The following is an 11878-nucleotide window of genomic DNA, read 5'->3' on the forward strand; positions in this document are numbered from 1 at the left end:
GTTAAAACAGGATGCAACTAAGGAAATGGGGGAACGCTCCCTGTTGATCTGTGGGGCCGGAACACAGGCGGAAATTGGAGTTGGCTACATCATTCCGGCCTTTTCATAGGTCAGAAATAAGAGATTCACAGGCGAACAGGTCTGTGTGCCCCAGCTGAGCGGCGGGCGGTCTCTCCACTCTTTATCACTACTCAAAAGCTCTGTAGACCCAGAACCAGGAAAACAACAAGGGTCCGGGGAGGGAAGGTGAGTCAACCCAGCCGCTTAACTTTGCTCTGGCTCCCAGGAACAGGACGGGAAAACTGTAAAACGATGATTTTAAGCTGAAGTGTGAATTTTCTATAGTCATCCACATTTTTATTTTAAGAATTTTGAAAAATGTACTGGCCCAGGATTCAAAATCTAACAGTATTCAATCTTTGTATCTGAATTTACGTGCAGAAACTTGAGCAAGTGTTGAGTGTAGCCTCTTTGTACTTGTTTCTTCTCTTCAACTGAAAATGCAAGGGTAATGCCTGTTTAGAGGTTTATTATAGGAACCAATCAAATATGACCATGAGAATAATCATATATATGTGTTAAAATTTGTGTACAAATCTAACTAGCACAAAAGGCCAATCATTTCAATAGCTTAAAATCTGATGATTTAAAATAAGAGCATATAATAGCCAAGTCTGAAAGTTAAAAGCAGCAATATCTAAGCAAATTTTGCTTATTAGAATATGTCTGAGCCAGTGTAAAAAGTGAGGAGCACAGAAAAATTAAAACATCTGAGATTGTAATAGCCTCACTTTTTACTCTGGGAATCACCAGCATCTTTACTTCTGACTTAGATAAAGTAAGTTCTCCTAAACCCCACAACTTTTTATATATCAGAAAGGCAAAACTCCCCTTCCCCATAGCCCTTTCAAACAAATCAACTGGCCTTCCTAAGTTAGCCTTAATTGTCACCCTCACTTTACAGCGTTTTTCTTTCTCTCTACGTTTCTATATGACAAGTACTCACTGAAGCATCACCTGTGCATCAGGACGCAGCAGCACAGTCTTCACACACGTCTCTTCCCTTCCCGCCCACCCCTTGTGCTTTCTTCTCCATCTTCTTCTTTCAATTCTACCTTCTCAGTTATTGAGTATTTAAAAACTAAAAAAGAAATCCACCTATGATAACTGTAATATTCCATATAGTTATTAATTTATTACAATTATTATGAATCATAGCTATACTATTATATAATATGATATGAAATTATGAATTATATAAAACTTAATATATAATATGTTATATATAATATATTATATATACTTAGTATTTATATTAAATATTTTTTACTATGTTATATATATATGTGTGTGTATATGTATATATATATACATGGATCTCACATTGTCAGGGAGAAATATCTCTCCCACAGCATGTGGTTGCACCCGCTTCACTTAAAATTTCTGGAAAAACATGTGAATTAAGATCCTGTATTCAAATATATTTTAAAAGTAAACATTATATTAAATAATTTAATATTGTACCTAACAATATTATATATTACAAATTACAGTTATTATTTATTACAGTTATTATAAATTACAGCTATGTAGTCTGAAGTTTTTGGAAACAGCCTATGCTTATCTCAGCTGTATCTATAGAGAGAAATGGGAAAATGTGAAGATTGGAAAAATGGTATGATAATCACTGTGAAACGCCGTAAAGGAATCTTGTCTTTTCCAGTTTATAAAAATACTATAGGAATGTCAGTACCTGAAAAACTATATTCTGAATGCAGCCTTTGCAAAGAACTCATTCATATGGGACAAAGGTGACATTCTGAACTGGTCCTTTTAAATATTCTAATTAGACAAAAGCTACATGAATGCTAACTGAGAAGTACCTGTCCATGACTAAATCTACAACCTCAGAGAAAATTTCCTTTACTATAGAGTCAAAATCTGGGTCATGAGTACAAAGAAAAACAATTTTTTTCTTAATGCCAAATAAAGCTCTATTCTTATAATAATCTTCTGCTCTACTTAAAATGTTATGTGTTCCATTTCTTTGGGACTATAATACAAGAAAATAGCATCTTTTAAAGACATTATTTCTAAAGAAACAGTCCGTGGGTGAGAAATGGAAAAAAAGTAGAATTAAGTAGGACAAGTTTGAAATGAAGAATGGAATTAGAGTGATAAAAAATAAATGACAAAGTCTATAAAGTAGAACTCTCAATAATCAACTTAATTTTTCACAGATGGTCATAGGCACATGGAAATTTCTGGAATAATTTCATTATAATTTTACTATGTAACCTATTAACATTATTGCTATTGCTTACATTCTAATTTATGTCATATATCATATTGTACAGCCTTTTGTCTTTAATTTACAAAATAAATGAATTTCAAATTCCAATGGTCATGAAAACAATATGGAGTTTTTTAAATTAATTAAACATTTTTTTAATTTTTTGCATATACATTTATATTATTACATGTATGTACAATAAACTACTTATAGCAAGAAGAACCGTGACACAATCAGAAAGTATATAAATGTCACATTCTCAGTGTTTTGGCTATTTGATTTGGCAACCTTGAAGAAAACATCTTTCTCAACTTGGTGCATCTGAAATTCTGAATGTAAATCAATCTCCCCATGTGTAGTTTATATTAAAGTATTTTGATTTTTTGCCTTGTTTTTTGAGACAGGATTTCTCTGTGTTGTCCTGCCTGTCCTGGACTCCCTTTGTAGACCAGGCTGTCCTCGAACTCACAGTGATCCACCTGCCTCTGCCTCCCGAGTGCTGGGATTAAAGGCATGTGCCACCATTCTCGACCTTGATTTGTTTTAATTGGTGGAATCTTTACAAGTTATAAAGTGACACAATCAAAGTTCATTGATTCTTACCAAGTAAAATTCATGTATTTATTGGATAATTAGTGACATGAATTTTATAATTTAAAGGTAGAATGACAAAATGTTAAGAGTAAAATATAATCAAAAATTATGCCTCAGGCTTGGAATGAAAAAGTAAAAGGTGTTTCTGGTATCAGGTGAAATGAAACAGCAACGAAACTAATTAAGATTAAAGATAAGAAGAAACAGTGAAATCAAGATGAAAATGTAATCTCACCTATCAGAATATTTTTAAAAATAATAACTGGTTTCTACTAATCCCAAATTAACTATTATGCAGTAAACTGCCACTATATAGTATATAGTTGAACACGTGCTCTTGTACATAAAGTCTTACAGTTATGCCTGAAGAATACCCAATTACTCTAGTCAAGAAAACATTTTATATATAATATGTATATATTATATATACATACATATATATTTGTGTGTGTGTGTGTGTATCACATATATGTGATAATTGTGGGATTCATCTTAAGAGAATTACAAATTCTAAAGAGACAGTAAAGAAGAAAGAAGAAACTGTTTTAAAATGTTTTTACAGTTATGGTGAGCTTTGCAGCATGAGTAACAGCAGTTCGGCTTCACAGCGGCATAAGCATTAGGGCAAGCAAGTGCGGCCCGACTCAGTGCATCCTCAGAAAGCTTCCAACCACCATTTCACGTATGACTGAGTCTAAAACTGCTTCTCTATATAATTGTTGGAATATCAAGGGAGACTAAAAATTGTTCTGAGATATGAATAATCAACTATGTATGAAAGCAAGACTGACTTTCTAATGGACCCGCGTACTTTTGAGATGAAAATGGGGCACTGGTTGGAAAGCTACAGATCATGGGACTTTAATTTGAATTCTGAGTGTCCGCTTTGGTGTTTCTTGATAGCTACAGATTTAATGAATAGATAAGTAATAATTGATCCTGTTGACAGTTTTGATGATACAGGAAAATACAATTCAAAGGGAATGATTCCTTTTGTATGCCAAAATAATTAAGATAAACAAAATGAAGGCATTCAGATTATGACTGAACTCTGTTTTAAATGTAATGGTTTTTTACTTTTTCTTTCATTTTTTTATACATGGTTATGCAATGTAGCCCATGTTAGCATCAAACTTGTAACCTGTCTGCTTCTGCCTCCCAAATGCTGGAATTAAGGGGGCGTGTCATCACACCTGACTTACAGGTAACGGCTCTGAGGTTAAACTGTGTAAAAATTGTCTCTCCCTAGCATTCACTATCATTCATCCCACCCACAGATCAGTAATACAGACGTAGAAAATAGGTCTGCCTAATTAATGCCATTAAGATTACCATTATATTTTTGTAATAACAGGGAATGACAAAGGAAAGGGATCAGAAATAATAGTTAGTATATCTGAAATTGATTTATCAATAACATAATCTTTACTAATTCCTAATAGATACTGGGTGTGGTTACAAAATAGTACAAGCACAGTGTGTTTGGAAATTTTTACCAGGTAAATGAAGAATGCATCATAGTTGAATAACTGATATAGAACAAAAACTGAGTTAGGCTTGCAATTTATAATATATTATTGAATATGTTTACTTATATAAGTATTTCTAAGGTTGTTTTAAATAAAGAGAATATAAAACATGAACTGGTTAATGATACCCCAAAATCATATAGTTAATAAATAGAATGGTTGAGATTGAAGAAAGAAGAAAAATACCTTTTATAAAATAACCAGAAAGAAATACAGGGCAAATTTACTCAAATATAAGGATTTGAACAGAATGAATTTAATCACGTATTTATTTACTGTATGCATACATGTTCGTATGTGAGTGCAGGTATATGCATGTCAGGGAGAGACATGAGACGAGGCTGGAGGATAACTTCAGGAGCCATTTCTTCGACCTTGTTTTAAGGCACAATTTTAAAGCACATCTGCTGCTGTGATGCACATAGGAACTTCTGGAAGATTTCCCTGCCTCTGCTTCCCCTCTTATTGTAGCCGATTACAGATGTGGGTCACCACTACCACATGTTGCATGTGGCTTTATTTTTGTAATGATGTAGGCTCCAGCGATAAAACTTTGGCTATCAGGCTTGGCAGCAGATTTTTTATCAATTGAGCTGTTTCCCAGCTCAAACAAAAACAATTTTAAGACAAGAGTTAGAAAAAAAATTGGCCACTGGGTTTACTTTTCATAAATAATAATATAAAGGAATTGCAAGATTTTAATGGGACAGCTGAGGTGGTGGACATAGTAGACTAGTGAGTCATACTTTAGAATAACAGAAGGCAAATGTGTACATTTGTGTGTGCTGATAACACCGGGCAATTAGAAACTGAAATAAGGGTTATGCAAGGATATAAACATTTAAAACTCTGGTATTTCTCTAAAATGAAAAGTAATCGATATAAGTGAGTATATACCATTTAGCTCTTTTTGCTTCTGTGTGAACTCACTCATTATGACAATTTCTAGTTCAATCCATTTGGCCACAAATTTTGGAAATTCCTTGTTTTTAATAGCTGAGTAGTATTCCATAGTGTAAATGTACCACAGTTTCTTTATCCATTCTTCTATTGAGGGACACGTAGGTTGTTTCCAAGTTCTGGCTATTATGAATAAGGCAGCTATGAACATGATTGAGCATATGTCCCTGTTGTGTGGCAGTGCATCCTCTGGGTATATTCCAAGGAGTGGAATAGCTGGGTCTTGAGGAAGCCCTATTCCCATTTTTCTGAGAAAGCACCAGATAGCTTTCCAAAGTGGTTGTACTAGTTTGCATTCCCACCAGCAATGCAGGAATGTTCCTCTTTCTCCACACCCTCGCCAGCATGAGGTGTCAGTTGAGTTATTGATCTTAGCCATTCTGATGGGTGTAAGATGGAATCTCAGTGTCGTTTTGATTTGCATTTCTCTGATGACTAAGGAGGTCTGTACCTACCAGGATAGTGGGTAAGAGGGGAGGACATCTTATTGAAACTTTAGGTGTGAGAAGCCTGGGAGAAAGAGGAAATAGAAGGATCCAGCGGGTCCTGGAAAACTACAGGCGAGCCTGGGCCCTGGGGTCCTCTGCAAACTGTGGCAACAGCAAAGGAAAAAATAGGCAGTAAACCTCGAACCCCTACCCGGACTAGCCGATGGACATTCTCCACTGTTGAGTGGAGAAGGAGATCTAACTTTCACACAAACTCTGGTGCCCCATATTTGAACATGTCCCTTGGATGGAGATGCCTGGTGGCACTCAGAGGAAAGATAATAGGTCACCAAGGAGAGACTTGATACCGTATGAGCATATTCAGGGGGAAGAGGTCCCCCTCAGACACAGACTTAGGGGAGGGGAGGGGAGTAGGGGGGAAGTGGGAGGAAGGGAGGAATGGGAGGATACATGGGATGGGCTAACAACTGAGATGTAATATGAATAAATTAATTAAAAAATAAAAAAAGAAAAAAAGTCATAGATAAAAAAAAAGAAAAGTAATCTATATAGATATTTTTAAACAGCACATTCACAATGTACAAATATCTTAGGACTGAAATGCTGAGACCTACCTCAGACATTTTGCTTTCTTCCTCTATAATTTTTTTTTCTAATCATAGGATGAGCACTCGAGTTTGGAAAGAACAAAGGGAATCCTGATATGGCATCTTTTTCTCACCCAGGTTTTGTGAAATGTTTCAGTCCCTGTGAAATTCCTGGTCTCATTCTCATTGTGAGAAGATGGATGTGCCAAAGTGCCTCAGCTCTGCCTAAAACACAGATCAACTGCACTCTGCCCGCTGCTGTTTAGTCAACTGGTCTGGAGAAACTCTCTCTTGTCTAAATTTGTGTTAATCTATACTAAGTTGTCACAACTAAATATTCAAGTTATGTAGAGCTGATGGTAGTTCTGCACTGAAGCATATTTCAAAATCCAGAGAATAGCTGACTTGAATTAACCAACCATTAATGAATCAACATTCCATGGGTACATTGCTGATTTTTCCATATTATAACTATGTTGACACAACATTGTACAGAGAGAAAATGAGAATTTTATCGCAGCATGTCTTACTTCTAAGTCTCACTTGCTTCCTCTTAATGCAGTGATGACCATCCCTGAAACTGGATATTTACAGGTTGTAGCTAGAGTTTTACCTATTAATATGTGGACCAACAATCAGAGCTTAATAGATGACTTCATCTTATTGGGATTTTCTGACCGGCCATGGCTGGAGGCACCTCTCTTTGTAATTTTTCTGGTGGCCTACATCTTTGCCTTATTTGGTAATATCTCCATTATCCTGGTTTCCCGCCTAGACCCCCAGCTTGACAGCCCCATGTACTTTTTTGTCTCCAACCTTTCGCTTCTGGATCTCTGCTATACTACCAGCACTGTCCCTCAGATGTTGGTCAACCTGAGAGGGCCAGAAAAGACCATCAGCTACGGTGGCTGTGTGGCCCAGCTCTATATTTTCTTGGCCTTGGGTTCAACTGAATGCATCCTTCTGGCCATCATGGCCTTTGACCGCTTTGCTGCCATTTGTAAGCCCCTTCACTATCCTATCATCATGAGCCAAAGACGGTGCATTCATATGGCCACAGGCACCTGGATTAGCGGCTTTGCAAACTCTCTTGTTCAGTCCACTCTCACTGTGGTAGCCCCAAGGTGTGGACAGAGGGTAATAGACCATTTCTTCTGTGAAGTCCCAGCCCTTTTGAAATTAGCTTGTACTGACACAACTGTGAATGAAGCTGAGCTCAATGTTCTTGGAGCTTTGCTGCTCTTGGTGCCCCTCAGCCTCATCCTGGGCACCTATGTGTTCATTGCTCAGGCAGTGATGAAACTCCGATCTGCTGAAAGCCGCTGGAAGGCCTTCAACACGTGTGCTTCACATCTGCTGGTGGTCTTCCTCTTCTACTTTACAGCCATCAGTATGTATGTTCAGCCTCCCTCAAGCTATTCTCATGATAGAGGCAAGATCATGGCTCTGTTCTATGGCATTGTCACACCTACCCTCAACCCATTCATTTATACTTTGAGGAACAAGGATGTGAAGGCTGCCCTGAGGAGAGCACTGACAAAGGAGTTTTGGGTCAAGACAAGGTAATAGATAAAGAAAGGCCAAAGAAGAATAAACATATTTGCCTGTCAAAGAAGATTCTTGACTTGGAATTGATGAGGGAACCACCTAACAAATGCCACAGAGTTCACAAGAGTAACTGGACCTGGTGAAACCTATACTGCACTTAGGTACTTAAACACCTGCTCCAGATCTCTCACTGTGACCTTAGGGGATGCTTGAGCTGTGGGCAGCACTGAACACTGTGACTGCAGGGTTCACACAATACCGCATGGCCATAACATTTGTGATTCTGAGTTATAGCAACAAAGTATGACCCTTCCTCCTTATAAATCTCATGGGCAAAAAGTTCATCCTTACAGAAATGTCTTAGCACTGTCATCAATGTGAATGCCCTCTTATTAAGTAGAAGACATTCATTTTTTTCCACTTAGAGGAATCACTTACCAGCTTTTCTCTGGCATCAGAAATATGACAAACACTACTTTTGCACTTTGGGGCTATCAGTAAATAAGAATTACTTAAACACAAGCTGTTAGATACGTTATTTGATCTGATAAGCAGCTAAATGACTGATGACGGAGGACATGCAGTGTGGATATTATGGACAAAATTCTCTCCAGACAGTGAAGAATGTAATGGTGTAAAATTTCATCAAACTACACAAAGAGGTGGCCAATTTTAAATGAATTAAATTTTATTTATGGAATTTTCTATTTAACATTTTTGAATTGTGGTTCAACTGGAAAAATAAAACCATTGATAAATGGACAAAATTGTTTCTACTTTACAATACTGAATTTTACAAGTCAATTATTCTTACCTCAAATGCTAATCAATTTTCAGAAAGAAAATGGTGAAATACTTGAAGATAATTAGAAAATTTAAAAAAACTACCATAAAGCTTGAATGTTAATTAACTTCAAACAAGTTAGAATTAGTCATTCTACATGATTGTAGATAATACTATCATTTAGAAAAATATGCAACTACAATCCTAATTAAGTTTAATCAACATATACTGCCACTATTTAGGCAACTCTCAGCATTCATTTTTGATACATGTCACTCTAAAAGTTTTTTTAAGACAACAGGAACAAGAAAATAAAAGAGATACTGAAGTTGAAGCACATAATATAGAATTGTAAAAAAAGTTAGGAGATCATAATTTTAAATATAAATTATTTTGCAACAAATTTTATTCTATGTTACATTACATGCATAACACATTTTGGATTGTTACTACATAAATATACCATGGCTGAAACAACCTAATCTGGGAGAAAAGGTGAAAAGTGAGCTGATTTGCACATGAAACACTGATCAGAATAGCTAAGGCAGAAAATGTTCTAACTGAAGAAAGTTAAATCACCTGAAATTTATATACTTGAAAAAGAAGTTTCGTTTAAGGCAAGCTCATCCTATTTTAGCATATGGCTGTGAGAATAATATTATTAAATTAAAACTTTGGCTAATATATTAGTTGTATCATACTATTTTATAACTGTTAATATAGACTGATTAAAAATATATATTAGGTAAAGCTGTAAAAGAGAACTGGGTTCATCAAATATCAGCATTATTGCCTTAAATAGGAATAAAATTCCAACGGAATTATAAACAAAATTCCTTCAATAACTATAAGTTGTGTGTGGGAGGAAAATTTTGTCACTTTGTCACCAACTTATACTTGTTGAAGGAATTGTGTTTATAATTCAACATAATTTTTACTCCTGTTCCAAGAAGTTGGCAGGGCCAGGTGTGGTAGTACACCCCATTAATCCCAGCACTCTGGAGACAGAGGCAGGTGGATTGCTATGAGTTCAAAGCCAGCCTGGTCTACAAAGCGAGTCCAGGACAGCCAAAGCTACACAGGGAAACTGTGTCTCAAAAAAGCAAAAACAAAGCAAAACAAAAACAAGTTGACCTTGGCTCTTACTGTGCCTCACAATGAGTGTATATGTGACAAAAATAGTTATTTCTTAGTTCTTTAATCTACACAATTTTCTATTTGATAATTTGTAAAACCATGAACATATGCTCACTATGAATAATGTCATTTTCATACTGAGAATATACATCCATACAAATATTTGCAAACAATGTGAATGTCCAAACATGCAGTTAATAATTATTACTTGTTTTCTTTGTCACTATGTCAAAATAATAGATTAAGGTCTTCATAAATATTGAAAAATGTTCTGAAAATCTTTGTTTTACTGTTTTTTCTTAATTTTCTGAAACAAATGTACTAGGGTGTGGATTCTGAGATCTAAATTAAGTGAGTGTGTGATTAACAATATTAATGGTCTACACTGCCAAAATTATGGAAATTTGGAATTTAAGCCATTAAGATGGCATCTAATATCTTTATAAAATTTCATTCATAACTTAAACTACTCCAGCAAATTGAGATGCCACAAGCCATGAGACTTCTCCTCATATGTAAATTATATTTGTTTCTCACACAAAATATTTAATAATATCTTACAGTTGCTTCTTTCAGCAATGCTGATTAACTCAAACATGTTATCAGTCTTTATTCAGATGAAAATTAGTCCTATTTGAGTGTTTTCCTCACTCTGTCCTTCCTCAGCCCACAGGCCACATGCACAGCCTTCTGCTCCTCAGCACTGTGCTGTGGACATACGTACTCAGTAAGCAAAACCAGCAGGGCTGACCTACACTGGCCACTGCAGTGCTTCTCCCTCTTTCTAAAACAAGCAGTGCAGCACTGGACTTCCTGAAACTGAAGAAGGGGGAGCTTCTCATTTTAATGTGGCTCCAAGTGGTGAGGCACATGAGGCTGGACCACTCCTACTGCTGTAAGAGAGGAGAGCCCGTTTCCTCAGCTAAATATAATATGAAAAGGGATCCCAAGTACGACAAAGCTTTTTGTCACAGTATTTCTCACAATTTCTCTGTTATTACGTGGGAGTCACAGCAGTACAACATAATATCTATGCTCACTCGTAATAATAAATGTGTGCATAGTATTAATGTTCTTTCGTCAAGCAATGTAATTCTCAGGCCGTTTGCTGTTAAAATATTACATCTTGGGTTTCTTAGTTTTTCTTAAATTCTAGATAAAACTCAAGTATTAAATATTAAAATATTTATTTTGTATTGGAAGTAGCATATATATGTGTGTATATATATGTATATATATACACATTTATTTGATGACAATAGTATAAATTTCTAAACAAAATCACCAAAGAAATGTTTTGATGCTGTGAGATGTTGTTCAAGTAATTTCCCAAGCCCAGAGTGTTAGGATTCGGCAGTGAAAAGTACACTGGAAAGTCTGTGCCAAGGTACCATGACACGGACCTAATGCAAGACGTTTATTGGGAGAGGGGAGGGTGTCTTGGAGTGGGCACACGAGAAAGGACTAGAGACAGACACAAACAGACGGGGAGACAAAAAGAATGAGAGTCATGATGTCAGGAGGGACCTTTTACAGGGTGTGTGTGTGTGTGTGTGTGTGTGTGTGTGTGTGTGTGTGTTGCATAGGAAAATATGCAGCTCATTATGACAGTGAAAATGTGCCAGCTACATCTGGCAGCAGCAGGTAATGATGTCAGCGCTGGTGCTGAGTCACTGAAAGGTAGGCTGGTGGACAGCCTGGTTTACGACATTCCTCCTCACCTTTGCTTGCTATGAAATGCAGAGGAGTTCTGATTCAGAACATGGTTGTTCTGGTAAAAGATCTGTCTAATCCATCTGGAATAAAAACATGCCTTTAATTAAGGAGATAGAGCTCAAGGGTAGCCTGGTAGAGAGCAAGTATCAGGTAAATAAAAGCTTCAGTCCAGGCATGCTGGCACATGCCTTTAATCCTAAACAGTGAAAGTAAAATTAGTTTGTAGAAGGAAGCACCCATGTTTGAAAGGGATGTTTAATTGGCTGGCAGAAAAAGTGACT

At 36.3% G+C, this 11878-nt stretch overlaps 1 protein-coding gene across 1 annotated transcript; it reads left to right on the forward strand.

Annotated features, from left to right (window-relative positions):
- Positions 1-7033: 7033 nt before the first annotated feature.
- LOC311604478 (olfactory receptor 2B6-like) lies at positions 7034-7978 on the forward strand (the record flags this gene model as incomplete). The annotated part of the gene is made up of 1 exon (XM_084794455.1): positions 7034-7978. One exon carries the CDS (start codon positions 7034-7036, stop codon positions 7976-7978), a length of 945 nt encoding a protein of 314 aa, XP_084650581.1.
- Positions 7979-11878: the final 3900 nt, after the last annotated feature.

The sequence above is a fragment of the Acomys minous genome (genome assembly GCF_964271855.1).
Source record: "Acomys minous genome assembly, chromosome: 1".
Classification (NCBI taxonomy): Eukaryota; Metazoa; Chordata; class Mammalia; order Rodentia; family Muridae; genus Acomys; species Acomys minous.